The sequence below is a fragment of the Brachyhypopomus gauderio genome, unplaced genomic scaffold (assembly GCF_052324685.1).
Source record: "Brachyhypopomus gauderio isolate BG-103 unplaced genomic scaffold, BGAUD_0.2 sc90, whole genome shotgun sequence".
In the NCBI taxonomy this organism is placed as follows: Eukaryota; Metazoa; Chordata; class Actinopteri; order Gymnotiformes; family Hypopomidae; genus Brachyhypopomus; species Brachyhypopomus gauderio.
This window is the reverse complement of record NW_027506911.1, coordinates 395,136-412,796: the sequence shown is the minus strand read 5'-3', so window position 1 is coordinate 412,796 and position 17,661 is coordinate 395,136. Positions and strand designations below refer to the sequence as shown.

Here is a 17,661-nt window from a genome sequence, read left to right as displayed (position 1 = left end):
CCTGGAGAGTAACATTGCAGTCGGAGCCTACAATACCAGCATCGCTGCTCCGACACGGAATGAAAGCCTGGCGTTCATCAACAGACATTTACAGTGACAATATCATAACCCAGAACTTTCATTTTTACCTTTACTTAGTCTGATTGTGTGATTTGTGTGTGACTTGTGTATTTGTCTGTATTTTGTGTAATCTGTGTGTTAACGGGCCGCCCAATGGAGGATGGGTTCCCTTTTGAGTCTTGGTTCTCCCGAGGTTTCTTCCTATTCCCCACTATCTTAGGGAGTTTTTCCTCGCCACTGTCGCCCTTGGCTTGCTCATTAGGGTTCTGGACCCGTAGTATTGTTAACCTTTTAAATCCTGTAAGGCGCTTTGTGACAACATGTGTTGTGAAAAGCGCTATACAAATAAACTTTGATTGATTGATTGATTGATTTCACACACACGTATGCAATGTCACTGTGGCCGCCTTTTTCCATTTATGTAATAGTGTTACTGTAAGCTGAAACATTTACTTTCATTATCAGATGTAGAGAAACTGGTCGATGTTGTTGTCTCATCAAGATAGAGCTACTGTAACAGTCTTTTAATTGGATGCTCTAAAAAGTTTTTGCTCTAAAAAGGATTTCTTTTAGTTCTGAAAATTAGCAAGACAGCCAAAGGCAGCGCCTTCTCCATTAAAGGCAGAAGAAGAAGAAGAAGAAGAAACCATACAGCCACAATCCTCTCCCTTAATACCCTATACCCACAACCCTCTCCCTTTATGCCCTACAGCCACAACCCTCTTCCTTAATACCCTACACTCACAACCCTCTCCCTTTATACCCTACACCCACAACCCTCTCCCTTAATACCCTACACTCACAACCCTCTCCCTTTATACCCTACACCTATAACCCTCTCCCTTTATACCCTACACCCACATTCTTCTCTCTTAATACCCTACACTCACAATCCTCTCCCTTTATACCCTACACCAGGAATGGGCAACTGGCGGCCCGCGGGCCGCACACGGCCCTCGTCCTTACTCAGTGCAGCCCGCAAATAGATCAATAATAATTTAATAATTAAAAGAAAAAAACCAGATAGAGCAGGACTTTTTTGTTGTTGTCACGTAGGGCTACGCCCCCCTCTCCCGTGTCGGTGTTGTTCCTTGCCCGGTTATCCCACCCTGCGTGTCTGTTGCGCTGGTTTCCCTCTGTCTGCCACGCCCGTGTCGTCATTGTGTTTAGTTGTGTCTAGTTTAGTCCTGTGTACTTGTATCTCTGTGTTTCGCCCGTTGTCGGTTATTTGTGGTTTGTTCGGTTTTGTGGATTATCTGTCATCGCTGTTCTGGTATTTTCCGTCTCCGTTGTGTTTCTCCGTTGTGAATGGCTCTCCTGTTACGATTCCTGCCTGTCCTGTTGACCACTTGGACGGCTCTCCCGTTGTGACCAGTGCCTGTACAAACGACTTCGCTTATGGAATACCCCTTATTAAATCTCGCTCTTCTCAGCGTTTGTGTTCACCTCCTCGCTCCGCAGCACGCTACGCATTACACTTCTTTGATATGAAGAAGTTCAAATTCCTTTTTGCACTTTTTAATTAAGCAAATGTTTTATCTTTGTTGCTTATTAAGGACATGTTAATGCATTTATATGCAGAAAATAGATGCATGTTGGTGCAATAAACATACAGATCTGAATTCATTTCAAATGTGTTCTTACTGAGAATAATTTGTAGTGTTTTTCATATCCAATTATTTGAAGTGCGTGGTCATGTGGCTCTCCAATAATAGTGCTGAAAATTTTTTGGACCTCTTTATTATGGAAGTTGCCCATCCCTGCCCTACACCCACATTCCTCTCTCTTTATACCCTACACTCACAACCCTCTCCCTTTATACCCTACACCCACAACCCTCTCCCTTTATACCCTACACCCACATTCCTCTCTCTTAATACCCTACACTCACAACCCTCTCCCTTTATACCCTACACTCACAATCCTCTCCCTTTATACCCTATAGCCACAACCCTCTCCCTTTATACCCTACACTTATAACCCTTTCCCTTTATACCCTACACCCTCATCCTTCTCCCTTTATACCCTACATCCACAATCCTCTCCCTTTATACTCTTTACACCCACAACCCTCTCCCTTTAAACCCTACACTCACAATCCTCTCCCTTTATACCCTATAGCCACAACCCTCTCCCTTTATACCCTACACTTATAACCCTCTCCCTTTATACCCTACACCCTCATCCTTCTCCCTTTATACCCTGCATCCACAATCCTCTCCCTTTATATCCTTTACACCCACAATCCTCTCCCTTTATACCCTACACCCACAACCCTCTCCCTTAATACCATACACCCACATCCCTCTCCCTTTATACCCTACACTCACAATCCTCTCCCTTAATACCCTACACCCACAATCCTCTCCTTTTATACCCTACATCCACAGTCCTCTCCCTTTATACCCTACACCCACAACCCTCTCCCTTAATACCATACACTCACAATCCTCTCCCTTTATACCCTACAACCATAACCCTCTCCGTTAATACCCTACACCCACAATACTCTCCCTTTATACCCTATAGCCCCTAGACCACTCACTCTCACTGAACCACTTCAGAGACACTAAACCACCTCATAGACATCTACACTAGCCCACTAATAGCAAAAGGTGTTCCTAAGGACCCTAGGCATCCGTTGTGTGTCTGTGTATGTGTGTGTGTGTGTGTGTGTGTGTGTGTGTGTGTGTGTGTGTGTGTGTGTGTGTGTGTGTGGTGTGTGTGTGTGTATTTGTGTGTGTGTGTGTGTGTGTGTGTGACATGCACAGGTCACATGCACAAGTAGAAACTTTTGTTGAGTTCTCAGTTAAATATCACCTTATTAGGTTAACAGTCTAATTACACACTCTCACAGGAAGTGAGAGTCCGAATATCTCCAAGACATATAAGGTGTTTTCTGTCAGCCAACCACTCTTTGAGTGTAGTGTGGAGGTAAATACAGTCAAAACAGTTTGGTCCATCTGGACTTATTCACACTTCACAGTTCGACCAGAATTCCAAAGAGAGAAGAATGAAGATGAGTGACAACTTACATATAAATGAAGACGTTAATAAAGTTAACAGATTTGATTTAATAGACAATGACGATGGAGATGAAAACATGGCTGAGCTGAATACTCACAGGACCAGAAACAGGAACTCAGGTGAATTTATTAATAAGCTTTCTCTTAATGAATTACATAAATTATATTTATGTATACCGGTATATATAAATTTTATTTTATCTCTAGCTGCAGTGAGCAGATGTTCCAGACTGACTGCAGTGTGTCTGGGGCTGCTGTGTGTTCTCCTGCTGACTGCCATCATGGTGATATGGATATGGTTCACTGCAGACACACTTCAGTTACAGACCAGAATAATCAGCATTACCAATGAAAGCGACCAGTTACAGGCCAGTTACAACACCTTGATTTCAGAGAGAGACCAGTTACTAACAGAGAGAGCTCAGCTGCTAAACAAGCATGGTGAGTGAATGAAAAAAAAAAAATCACATTTCTGTGTTTACAAAGTGTACAGATTTTGAAATGCTATTTTTTCCATGACCAGATACATGGAGACAGTTCGGCTCCAGCATTTACTACATCTCTACTGGGAGGAAGAGTTGGAGTGAGAGCAGACAGGACTGCAGAGAGAGAGGAGCAGACCTGGTGATCATAAACAGCAGAGGAGAACAGGTGAGAGAAAGAGAGAGAGAGAGGGGGGTGGGAGACAGATACAGACTCTGTTTTGACTTTCTATCATACTGTGTTACAACAGGAGTTCATCAGTCAAACTTATATTCCTGTTTGGATTGGCTTGACTGATGTTGAGAGAGAGAGAACTTGGAAATGGGTGGATGGATCAGCACTGACCTCTGGGTAAGAGACCACTGAACTAAACTCATGATGGAGTTAATGACCCTTGTTTATTACTTTATGAAACACAGGTGACGCTCTGATTCTCTCTTTCAGATTCTGGGTCACAGGGGAACCCGATAGTCAAGTATTGGATGAGGACTGTGTAATAACTGGTAATCCTGGGTTGGATCATGTGTCTACCTGGAAAGATTATCCTTGTAATTTAAATTTTTTTTGGATCTGCGAGAAAATTTTAAAGTGAGATAGGGAAGGAAATGAAATTAAAATATGTGTGGAAACCCAATAATGTTACAGGCAAAGAGGACTATAACAAAGAGGACTGGAGATCTGTTGTATTTAAACACAGTATTTTCATCATTTCGTTGCTGGTCTTATGAATCACATTTCTCTCTCTGAATTACCCGGTTTTCAACCCTGGAATGTCTTCATGATTCCAACTCTGGATTTGCCCATAAGAGATCTCACTCTTCTGTGTGTGTGTGCCTCCTCATCACATACGTGCTGTTACACTGCTACTCACATACTATAAATTCCCATAATAACAAAATCGTTTGTGTTATATTTCTTCTTATTGTGCAGACCATGATGGTGCAATATAAAATAATTACCAAGTTGTTCTTAGAGTGAGTGACCAAGAGTTTTCTTTATCATTTCGCCTGTGTGTGTGTGTGTGGCCATGTCCCTTCTGCAGCGTAGTTGGTGCAGCGTGATATACATTTTGTACATGCAGTAGCCCAGGAAACAATATTAATAAATGAGGAAGTGAGAGTCAGAATAACTGTGTGATAATATCTGCAACACATATAAGGTTTTCTTTCAGCCAGAGACTATACTATAGAGAGAGACCAGTTACATACCATTAAAAACAACCTGACTACAGAGAGAGATCAGTGAACACTGTGTCATTGCAGGATATGGCTCTGATAGTCTACAGAATTGTGTTTAAGTGACCAGTTAAGTATTTGTGAGAAAAAAAGAAATGACTAATCTATTTTACTGAATTTACTGTATTAATAGCAAACTGGAATATGCCACATATTTTCACTTTTTGAAATATGTTTAACTGGGAGTGGGGCCAGTAGGATGAGAACAGTTGTCAATAATTTTTTTAATGTCTGTATTTAGGCATTGTACTTACAACTTTGCGTTGTGTTGTGGCCCACTTCCGTTGTGTTGTGACCCACTTCTATTGTATTGTCACTGCATTTGCAGTGTTTCTGAATTTGCAGCACGTTTCCGAAATGTAGGGTATAGCCACGTTGCCATTTGGATTAATTTGCTCTGTGTATTTGCTGATCATTTTTCTTTCTTTCTTTCTGCTCATGGGTTTTCTCGGCCACCATACTATACAAATAAAAATGCCATGTAAGTCCACATAAATGTGAATTTGAACAGTGTAGTGAATCGGATTTGTTTATATCCATTCACTACTTAACCATCCATGATTCCTCTGCTGGTACTATCAGCACCATTGCTTGGAGGTTAGCATGTTTACCTCTCAGTATTAGAGATCTTTGGTTCCTGTTCTCATCTGGGTGGAGTTTCTGTTTTGTCTCAGTGTCTATGTGCATTTCCTCAAGGGTCTCTGGTTTCCTCCCACAGTGCAACACCATGGAGGTTAAATTGGCTGTTCTAATAAACTGTCCTGGTGTGTGTCAGTGATGGCTACTCTAATAAAGTTGTGTTGGATTGAATGTGTATGTTTATGATGGTGTGTTTGATTGCCATGTGTTGGATGGTGTTCTGGGTTTTTATACTCCCTCCCTGTGCTGTACTCAGTCCCCCAGGGGACTGTGGTTTCTGGTAGAGAGCACGCGGTTCACTGGCTGCTGCTTCTCACTGGTGTGTGACGATATAAAAGATGTGTGTTAATCTCAGTGTCCTTTCATTCCTTGAAAGGTGTTGTATTATTTCATTCACATGAATCTTGTTGAGGTCTAATATCTGGGTCCGTTTTCCTCATTTAAAAGGAGTTCTTGTTTTGTTCTTGCTACAATTTTGTATCCAAGAGGTCATGTGTCTGCAGTCTTGTCCACGGCACAGTTGAAATTAAAGTTAAGCCCATGACTTCAGAGTTCATACTGGCTGACACTGACACTGCAAGTTACAACATAACTCCTTTTTATATACAACATATTTGTCTTAATGCAAGCATCAATCAATATTCTTTTAAGTTGTGTGACACATGCTGGGCTATTTCAAAACCCATCATCTTTTCTCAATGTTGACTCATTGGTCTCACTTCCTGGTTCTCTGCAAAGAAACTCTAGTGGTTATTGTTGAGGAACTAGCAACTAACTTCAACTAATGCTGTGGACCCAAGTGTCATCTGGTAAACATCATTTAGTTGTCAGATAGTGGACAAAAATGAGCATTAGAATGTCTCATTCTAGAACTTTTATACATTCCATAGTGGTTTCCACAGTGACTACGGCTGTACTCAGCCCCTCTGGCATTGTTCATACATATTCAGTACAACTAGTTCTATATAGATTTTACCCACTATACCACCTAGCGTTCCCACACAGCACACCCACGCTGGCATCTCCAGTGACTAAGGCCATAAAAGTAGTTCAGTGACAGACTGCTCATCCTCAAGTGCAGAACCAACAGACTTAAAAACTTCTTTTTGTCATCAGAGTTTAAATACATGAACATGTCTCCATGCATATCATTCCTGACACAAAGTAACCTTAGATGCCAAAAAAATGTTTCAGACCTTTGGTGTCTTAGAAGGACATGATTTAGAAGGACATAGGAAGCAAATATGTAATGTGACTCACATCCATTGCCCACACCTGACACCAGGAGATTCTCTGCTTCTCTAGATTCTAACACTAGTAATCGTTCACCTTCTCAAGATTCTAACACTAGTAGTCGTTCACCTTCTCAAGATTCTAACACTAGTAGTCGTTCACCTTCTCAAGATTCTAACACTAGTAATCGTTCACCTTCTCAAGATTCTAACACTAGTAATCGTTCACCTTCTCAAGATTCTAACACTAGTAGTCGTTCACCTTCTCAAGATTCTAACACTAGTAATCGTTCACCTTCTCAAGATTCTAACACTAGTAATCGTTCACCTTCTCAAGATTCTAACACTAGTAATCGTTCACCTTCTCAAGATTCTAACACTAGTAATCGTTCACCTTCTCAAGATTCTAACACTAGTAGTCGTTCACCTTCTCAAGATTCTAACACTAGTAATCGTTCACCTTCTCAAGATTCTAACACTAGTAATCGTTCACCTTCTCAAGATTCTAACACTAGTAGTCGTTCACCTTCTCTAGATTCTAACACTAGTAATCGTTCACCTTCTCAAGATTCTAACACTAGTAATCATTCACTTCTCAAGATTCTAACACTAGTAGTCGTTCACCTTCTCAAGATTCTAACACTAGTAATTATTCACTTCTCTCTGGTGACGTGGCTTTTACTAAACACATTGTGAGAAATCATCTGACCCAAGTCCAGCTCTTCTGCTTTATCCAACCACATCTATTAATGTAATAATGTATTTTTAGCTACGTACACTGCCACTCACAAATCTCTCTCCAATTCTCCCTGATTTTCTGTCTGCACAGCCACTTTTATCACCACATCCTTAGACCCTAATACAATCGTCTTGACTTCCCCTAATTAGGGAGTCTGTGGTGACTCCAATACTCCTCTCTCACATCATGTCACAGGTCTTTCACATCACAGCACCTTGCTATGATAAGCCATCGCTGACCATCTAATATGAGGTAGTAAGCCTAACTGGAATTTCAATTTGTCAATACTGCAATTACTTCATGCAATTCTGTCTTCAGCCCCTCAGCTTCCTCTTTGGTGGTTAATGCTTAACTGACTTCTACAGTATAGAAGATATCGGTTCTCCTTTCATCCAAAAAAAATAAAATAAATAAATACTTCGCAAGGTTTATTTTACAACAGACAAACTTTCTAGGTTTAACGGTCATACCTGCCCACCAAAAATGATCATTTATCTTCTTTAAAAACCACCAGGTTCACCACACAATAGTGTTCAGCTGGTATACCCATAAATGCCCAAACTGGAGGCAGCAGACAAAACACAAAAAAGAGACAAAATTAAATACCAAACTGAGTTTGGTATGCAAATGCAGTTTCAAAATTTTACTTAACACAAACACACAAAGGAGACTCTTGAGTCCTCTTCCCACAACAGCTGTCCTCCCTGGTGACTGGCTAGTCAGGCTGATTGTATTGGTTCTCTCTTGGTGTGCAGTGATGGTAGTAGAAGTGAGATCAGGTGGCTGTATAGCAGGTGAGGTCTGTAGAAATGTGCAGTCCGGTGGGTAGAGTACTGTTAGGGGGGCTACCCCAACCCCATGACTACCCCAATCATGCACAAACGAATACTGCACAGTTCAGTGAAGATTTATTTTCCTGCTGCTTTATATTGTGAACATGGTTGAAAAACAGAAATACAGGTTTAGGGCAAGATGGTGCCAAGAGAGAAATGTTATACAAGAGCAACATTGAAACCCAGAGATGGACCAAGAACTGAAAGGGGAACATATATCTCCAGCATCAGCAAAAATGATTCATACATAGTTGTAAGGAACACAATACATATTTCAGAGCTGCCCCAGATCACAGAAGAGAACAGAATGGAGCTGAATGATTTTATGGGATCAAAATCTGGAAGTACATATGACAGACTTGAGACGCCGAAGACCAGGAATGCCAAGAACCCAGGTGTAGTACACACACACACACACACACACACACACACACACACACACACACACACACACACACACACACACACACACACACACACACACACACACACACACACACACACAATGTCTCCTCTGATTAGCATATCAGTTCACAGGGCATTAAAACATTTGTATTACTACAAGTAAAAAAAAAAAACCTCAATGTAATGGGTTCCCCCTTAATTCTGTTAGCCTTTATTATTTAAATTACATGTGTCTTTGTAACGTTGGTCAGCTAAGGGATGGACAGAAGTGCTGGGGACAGCAGGGTTTATTAACTGGGGTGCTGACATGGAGGGTATGAGAACGGTGAGACATAACTAATTCAAATAAAGATACAACAAAACAAGAAACCAATAACCAGACAGGATAACACAGATAAAAAAAGACATGGAATATTACAAATATATGAACTAGGAACTGACTGAGGAACAGATCTAGACGTGGATAAACAGAAGACATGGACAGGACAAGCTCTTACACTTTTTACTTCAAATCTCTCAAAAGATTTTTGAACTGGTGTGATCCCGTCTAGTATATTGAATAGCACATCATTTCTTTTTCCACTGTATGTAAATATTCATTATTACACTTTACAAAATGGACAGATTATTTGTTGAATTGTTGTAATGGCGAGGGTTCGACAGGATGCAGACACAAGCAAAAATTCAGAAAGTCCTTTTCTTGGCTTAGAAAAGCTGTGCAGTTAGCGGTTTATAACATTAAACACACACACAGAGTAGGACTCAACAAAGAATGGGCTCACAAAGAAGAGCACAGGAAAAGACTAACAACAAGCACAGTGAGTAACACATTAGACTAACAAGATGAGTGAACACATACACAAACAACCACACATACAGGAAGTACATATATAGCAACACATAGACACAGACTACACAAACACACGCGTGAAGGGAGGGGTCCAGGTACTGTAACGACTGTTTGTTTCTTTTTTGTGAAAAATTGTTGACTTCTTTTAAACTGTTTGGCTTCTTGACATACAAAAGTCACTGTGTCATCAGGATTTGGTAATATTTCACTGGGATGCCTGGCACAAACGAAGAAGGCAGAATATTTTCAGCTCCTCAAATGCGTGCAGCCTGTGCTCTGGCTCCGCCCATCATTCTGTGGCTCCGCCCCATGTGTGTATTTATCAATGTTTAGATGTTGGCCTATATGTCATCTCACCTGTTTCTAGTCTTGTTGCACTTGTTGTGTGTTATCACTGGGTTACTTAAGTATGTGTCTTGCCTGCATGCAACATGACATTATGGTTCCTGTACTACATACCAAACATTTCAAGGCAAAGGTTCAGGAGTTTACTGACACCCCCATAATATTGCTCCATAATCCCTCAAATTGCATCTGCTCAGGTCACGAGTGCACACACTGTTTGACAAAATGTTTTTCATTTGAAAGCAAGGTGTTGTCACGTTACAGTCCCTGACCCCTCCCCTTTGGGCGTGTGTTTATGTTGTCTACGTCTAGTCGTCTGCGTCTGTGGATCTCCGTGGGTGTGGTTGTGTCTGAGTGTGTTCATCCGTCTCACCTGTGGCTCGTCTCGTCATCACTCGGGGCTTATGTGGTTCATCTATTTAATGTGCGTTCACGCAGTGTCCCGTGCTCGTCTTTGTCAGAGTCATTTGTGTGACTTCTTGTCGATGTTTAACGTGCGCTATATGTGACTGTATGTAAACAAAAGTGTGAGCGTGTGTAAGGAAGACTGGACTCGTGCCCTGTCCTTCTTCCAGCACACAGCGTCACAGGTGTTGAAAGCAAAATACTGAGAATTTCTGTTGCAACATAATGTCTAGATGCAAATCCCAACTACTGGATATGAATGTACACATGAGACTAAAGGGAGTGTTTGTTAATTTCCCTTATAGGAGGAGACACAGCAGGGGGCAGATGTTCCAGACTGACTGCAGTGTGTCTGGGGCTGCTGTGTGTTCTCCTGCTGACTGCCATCATAGTGCTGTGGGTCAAGTTCAACCACTTGGCTACTCAGAGCGACTACCTACAGAGGAGCGTCCATAACCTTACAGTAGAGAAAGAAGGTTTAGAGGCTAGTCACAAGAACTCAGTTGGAGAGATACGGGCCAATAAGAACAAAGTGACTGCAGAGAAAGACAAACTACAGACAAGTTACAACAACCTGATTAAAGAGAAAGACCAATTACAAACCAGATATAACATATTAGCTGAAGAGAGAGACCAATTACAAGCCAATAAGAGCACTGTGACTACAGAGAAAGACCAACTACAGACAAGTTACAACAACCTGATTAAAGAGAAAGACCAATTACAAACCAGATATAACATATTAGCTGAAGAGAGAGACCAATTACAAGCCAATATGAGCACTGTGACTACAGAGAAAGACCAACTACAGACCATTTACCACAATCTTGTTAAAGAGAAAGACCAGTTACAAACCAGATATAACATATTAGCTATAGAGAGAGACCAATTACAAGCCAATAAGAGCACTGTGACTACAGAGAAAGACCAACTACAGACCGTTTACAACAATCTCAGTAAAGAGAAAGACCAGTTACAAACCAGATATAACATATTAGCTGAGGAGAGAAACCAGTTGCAGACAAGTAATATCAACCTTACGAGAGAAGTAGACTGGCTAAGGAACAATAATAAGAACCTAACTAGAGAGAAAGACCAGTTACAGACCAATAATAACAACCTGATTATAGAAAAAGAGAAATTACAGACCAGATACAACAACATGACTCTAGAGAGAGACACATTAAGGTCCAATTTCAACAACCTGAACAATTTGAACAAACAGCTCCAGACTACCTGCAAGTCAAAAGTTGTAGGTAAGAAAACCCTTTAGTTTTCAAGCTTCTGTTTTGCCAGTAGGCTACCAAAATGAATTTACAGTATGTTTAAACAGTTTGGTAACAACCCCAACTAGGCTTAAATTATGCAAATTTGACATTTAATATGCATTCGACATGAATTTGATATTGACATTTGAATGATCTGTTTAAGTTTCATTTTATGTTTTTACTGCCAGAATTAAAACCTGCTATTTAACCTCAAACCTTCCATTCTTTGCAATACCAAATGTGAACGTACACTGTATTCTTTTGAATAACAAGTGTTTGGACCTAGTTCAAAGTGATGCTACAGAATCATAAAAAAAATCAATGGTTTGATATTATGGATCTGAATCTCTAATGAAGCTTCTCAACATGTATGTAGCTCAGGTTCTCCCTGTGCATTAAGCACAACTCCTGTCCTTAATGACTTCTTACACAAAGTCCATCTGCCATCGCATGCTCGCCCCCTTGTGGCTAAATCAACCAGGACAGGATTCACTAGACACTGTTTTGCAGCTGGTGATGGTTCCTAGCAAACCTTTTCAGAATGGTCTCAGGTTTCCATTGGTTTGATTATGTACGTGGATGAGTGCATTCCATTATTGGAATTGTAAACTTCCTGTAAACTACATGGCCATATTGAAAGTAATGTGTTTGTTTCCTCTGCAAACTACTGATAATTCATTACTGTTGTACTTGCTGCAATACTTGTGCTTTTAGCTGTAAACGGCGGTATGAGGAGTAAACAACTTTAGGAGGTGATGCTAGGACAATTGACACAGATAGCTATGACATGCACACACTATAGAGCACACGGAAGTACATATATGGACATGGACGAACGGAACCACACATGGCCACGCCCAAGGGGAGGAGTCAGGGGCAGTACCGAACACTATTACATATTACATAAACCTAAAATTAAATACATTTCCAAAGGAGAGCCCAGTAAAAAAAAATATTACAGTACAACAAAACATTTGTCTTATGGAAACTGAGTATGATTGTGTTATTTCATGAACAGATATCCATGTACAGTTGGGATGGAGGTCATTTGGATCCAGCATTTATTATTTATCTGATGAAGAGAAGACTTGGAGTGACAGCAGGCACTATTGCCAAGACCGAGGTGCAGACCTGATTATCATAAACAGCAAAGAGAAACAGGTGAGTGTGTGTATTTGTGAGAGAGAGAGAGGAGAGAGAGAGAGAGAGAGAGAGAGAGAGAGAGAGAGAGAGAGAGAGAGAGAGAGAGAGAGATCAACTGTTTTTTCTGCAACCATATTTGCAGGATTTTGCAGTTAAAACAGTGGGTGGCAAACGTGCTTGGATTGGTCTGACTGACAGACACACAGAGAACGTCTGGAAATGGGTGGATGGGTCAGCATTAACCACTGGGTAAGAGAGTGTAGAGAAAACCACAGTATATTGAGGGAGCTTGCTAATATATTATAGTTTTGATGCTGTATATTGTACTTTGTTAGACAAAATTTGTTGTTTTGTGTGGTTAGAAATTGTACTGTAAACAGACCTGAGTCTGACTTTGGTTCTCTGGGTTTCAGGTACTGGCTTCCGGGCGAACCAAATAATGCTGGTGAGGAGGACTGTGCAGAAGTGATGGGGGTAGTAATGAAGGAGGGCTGGAATGACATTCCATGCACAAACAAAAATAGATGGATCTGTGAGAAAAGTATCACTGATAATTGATAATTTGTTGGACCCTACGAGTAAAATAAGCAAGCCCTCTCTCGTAACATCCACAGTGAGTCTCCATTCCTCTGAGACTGATGACAACGTAATGATCATTAATGACACCTTAATGATCCAGGCCAGTTTTATATTGCCTTTGCCTGAAACTAAACTGTTGAAGCATATTAAAAAGATTCATTTAGAGATTATTCAAGTTCTAATATTTTTTGGAAATGTATTTCATTTTACATTCATTTTACATTCTTTCCATGGAAACATGTTATTGTAACTTTTCTTTTATTGCCATCCCTTTTTTGATTACTGAAATTAAAGTGAAAAGCTCCTTTTCTCCAAGGACATTAATTAATTAAATACATATGTTTGTAAGTTACTTATTTGCTTCTTTTGATAGTAAAGTCTCATTTTAACAAAATCTACTATACTGGTATGTTTTTTTGTTTCCTGAAAGTACGAAAGTTATGGACTCATCAGCTCCCCCCCGATGAAATGTGTTTTTCACTGCTAGAATAGAACCACGGTGTGTGATTTTAAAATTTTGAGGGTTGCAAAATTCCTGTCCCATCTCACTGTGATGATGTCACTCATTATCACTCACACCTGTTCCCTGTTCCCTCTGCAACCATATTTAAACCCACAGGTCCAGACGTGCTGTGCATTGCTCTCATCCAGTGAGACTGTCAGAGAGGAGACACCCTGAGTGAGGCTGACTATGGCCGCCTCCCTCAGTGCTATGTAGACTGTCTACACTATCAGCGCTTACTTGTACCTTTCTAATATTGTACTGTGCTCCCATGCTTTTTTTGTTTGATTATTGCTATGTGGCATTATGGCCAGTAAAGAACAGTTTACAGCTAAATACAACGCTGTTGCTTCAATTAACATGTGAATGTTGAAGGGAAACCGAAAGGTAAGACTCTCCTGCAGAGCCGGAGTGGCTAATTGGGAGATTCGGGAGGATTCCCGATGGGCCAGCTCATGTCAATCTCTAGTTTGGGCCGATTGGGAGGGAAAAATAATTTTGGGCCGGATTTGGGCATGAAACTCTTGGGCTGAAAAAGGAACCCACTCTGGCCCTGCTCTCCTGCCTAAAAGAGGAAAAAATTGGATCACTGATTACTGGTCAGATGAATCTAGATGCAAACAACAACAGAACACAGTTTTCTGTTCCAGTGCTTGTCTGGGGTTGATCCAATTCAATAATAAGCACGATTCATCATCATGCTTGTTATTGTAAAACTAGGTTGGCCATGTTATGCTCAAACATGAAACTCGTGATACATGTCATCAGAACAAGGCTCAACTCACATATTTTGTGATTGACTCAAACTCACACACTACTGGCTGACTTTATTTAGAACTCTATCTGAGGCACTTGAGCCGAACCTCCTGCCTGGATATGAGCCCCATTATTGGGGTCCCGGGGACGTTGTCTCTATAACCAGTAAAACAATGGATGCCCTTGCCTTAGCACTATTACTAGCCTGAAGAAGAATTCTGTTACAATGGAAATCAAACAACCTGCCAAAAGCATCACGTTGGATGAAATGCTTGTTAAATATTCTCTCAGAGGATCAGTTAATTTTGCTGAAACCTGGAACCAGATGTTATTTTTTGAAACATCATCTGTTCTTCCCCAAAACTGAACCTGGCCCGACACCACAAAGCCTGAATTTTAACAGACAAGGTTACAACTGACAAGATTAGGGCTGTACTGTTGACATATGCATCTGTTCATTTGCTTAATCAGCTAAACGTTTTTTACACCACCATTTTATTTACGAGGAGGCAGTGCTGTTACAGTTAGTGGGTTATGGGTGTTATATAATTGAAAAATGGCTCAACTCTCTGCTTATAAAATATAAACATAATAAAATAAAATATAAAAATAAAATTAAAACAGAAAAACAGTTCTCTCCTCACGTGTTCTTCCATGCTGTTTAAGCATGGCAGGGAAGTATAAGTTCACTCAGGACTCATCTGTTCATTTCTCCTTTTTTATTTTTATGTTAAAGCTTTTTTATATTAAAGTTTCATTTCTGCCCTTTATGTCGTTTCTCCTTCCTACCTTTCCCTGTAGAACTAACCTTTCCTATGACAAATAACTTCAATGGTCTAGTGGTAGTGTTGGTTAATGGTGTGATTTTTGTGTCAGAAGTTCTACAGAAGCAAAAGTAAATATGCAGGCAAATTTCTTAGCATCAAGAGCAGAAAGTATATGTTGTGAATGCAAAACAGAAAAAAAATATATCAAAAGTACATTTTTAAAATATAATTGGTTACTTGAAACTTATTTTCGTTTGCATTTTGACAGTTTTTGGTTCCATTGTTTTTTTTTTTTTTTTTTCCCAGTAAGGTATTTTGCTTTTGGAATCTGTCTTTGCTTCTGCTTCTGAATTTTGGAACACATTTCACGTGTGGGAGGGTCTTAGATGAAGGCGTTCCTCTGCAATCTCCATTGGTCACTGATTCCGGACTGACACAGAGCTCTGAAACTGCCTCTGGGACCAAGCCACGCCCACCCCACCAGCTTCCCAGCGTTTTCAAACATGGCGGAACGCGGGGGTTCTCTTTCAAACTGAGTGCATGGTTTTATTCCCCAAACTCTGCGATTATTCTTAAGCTCCAGCATTTGGGTTCTACCCTTCCTGAAGTACTTGTGGAGGTTCACCCAGCTGACCCCCGCTGAGCCCTGTTGACCCCTGCTGCACCAGCCAAGATGGTCAGAGTTCAATCCAACTTCTGGCAAGCTGCCATGTAACATATTGTCTTTCATGTAAAGTCCATTAATATTAAAATGTCTTGCCAATGAAAATGATACATTCTTAATCCTGCACTAGGCTGAGTGTGTTTTTGTCTCTGTATTGAGCATCATCGGTAAATGTGGGAGAGGTTTTGTCCAGTCTCTGTCTGTTCTGGTACTTAAGTGGTCCAATTTGAATGTCCATATACTCCTCTACCAGAATACTGTGTAACTGCAACCCTATGAACATTCAAGCAGACTTACTGACACTGCTGTGTGCATGTCTGTGGTCTGCCTGAATGCTGCTCTGCTATTGGTCAGAGATTGTGTGAGATATACTAATGTAAAAAAAGGCATATATATTACTTTTGCAAGATTTTTGTAGAATTGTGTATGTTATGCAGATATGAAACCAGTTTTATGATGGTATGCAATAATTACAAGTGAGGGAAACTGGTTTTAAGTCAGTGTTAAACGGTAATATTTGTGTGGCACAGCGAGTATGCGCCCACAAGGAAGAAAAAAGCATGTGGGTGCTAGACAGTAGTGAAAAAGAAATTACACGACTACACACCTAGGGGAATAGGAATCTTGACATTGGTTACACTGCAGTTTAAACTAAAATCAAAAGCTGCCAGCTGAGCAGAATTAACTTTAATTTGACAGAGTGAAATGAAAATAGAATAACTTTAAAAGACTAGATGAAAAACAGCAATTTAACTAAGACAACAAGAAACAAAATGTAATTCTAAATACTTAGAAATACTAAAGAAACAAAATGTAATTCTGTTTTTTTCTGTAATTCTATGGAGGCTAGAGGTTCGAACCGGTAGCGACGTTCTGGCTTTGGTCCAACTCTGCAATTTCTTCACATGAACCACTATTTAACTCCCTCTCAAGTGAGTGATCAGAGGTGGACATTCCAGGTTCAGAAAGTAAAACTCCTTCCCATGATTTTACTCAAGCTTGCTGGATTTTCTAATTAGTGCCAGCAAGGTAAAATTAGTGGAACCAACACAATCCAGGAAGCCTGAGCAAAATCTTGGTGAGGACTTTTACTTTCTGAACCTGGAATGTCCACCTCTGGGTGTGATCGTAGTAAACTATTGATCAGTTACACTGCTGACCACTGGAATTCACTTAATGAATATTCATTACTTCTGTCTCACAAAGGTTTTTTTTCTTAACAGAAACAGAGAGAGAGAGATGAGAGAGAGAGAGAGAGGGAGAGAGAGAGAGATAAGGGGAGATTTTTGGAATTACGGGATTTCCAGTTAACGGATGATGAAAAGTTGACTAGGCAGAAAACAATAACACGGATATTTTCCCCTGACAAACAAAACCCTGTACTCTTGAAAAGATTAATGTCTATCAGTTTGTGTAACAAACCAACCAGGCAGACAAGGATCCAAATGCGGAATATAACTGCATTTATTTGATAAGTGAATACAGAGCACTCGAATGAGCGAATGACTCTGCTGAGCGTGTGTTGTGTATGGGTGTTGTAGTCGAGGTCAGTGCGGTCCAGGGTCACGCCGGGTAGACAGAGGGCTGAAAGTACATGGGGACTAGGCACTGACTGTATATATAATGGACGGTACGTCACCGTTGACTCCCATTGTGAGTTTTGGAAGCCACCAAGATGGTCGCATGGACGCTGCCATCTTAAAAATTGGAGCCAGAGCATGCGCATTAGA

At 40.6% G+C, this 17,661-nt stretch overlaps 2 protein-coding genes across 2 annotated transcripts; both read left to right on the top strand.

The window, feature by feature from the left end:
- Positions 1 to 3,009: 3,009 nt before the first annotated feature.
- LOC143493615 (hepatic lectin-like) lies at positions 3,010 to 4,503 on the top strand. Its single transcript, XM_076992137.1, has 5 exons — positions 3,010 to 3,206; positions 3,294 to 3,527; positions 3,610 to 3,737; positions 3,820 to 3,920; positions 4,014 to 4,503. The coding sequence occupies exons 1-5, from the start codon at positions 3,074 to 3,076 to the stop codon at positions 4,159 to 4,161; spliced, it is 744 nt and encodes a 247-aa protein (XP_076848252.1). The 5' UTR covers positions 3,010 to 3,073; the 3' UTR covers positions 4,162 to 4,503.
- A 3,989-nt stretch (positions 4,504 to 8,492) lies between these two features.
- LOC143493614 (uncharacterized) lies at positions 8,493 to 13,594 on the top strand. Its single transcript, XM_076992136.1, has 5 exons — positions 8,493 to 8,642; positions 10,558 to 11,508; positions 12,539 to 12,681; positions 12,806 to 12,912; positions 13,077 to 13,594. The coding sequence occupies exons 1-5, from the start codon at positions 8,555 to 8,557 to the stop codon at positions 13,219 to 13,221; spliced, it is 1,434 nt and encodes a 477-aa protein (XP_076848251.1). The 5' UTR covers positions 8,493 to 8,554; the 3' UTR covers positions 13,222 to 13,594.
- The last annotated feature ends 4,067 nt before the right edge of the window (positions 13,595 to 17,661 follow it).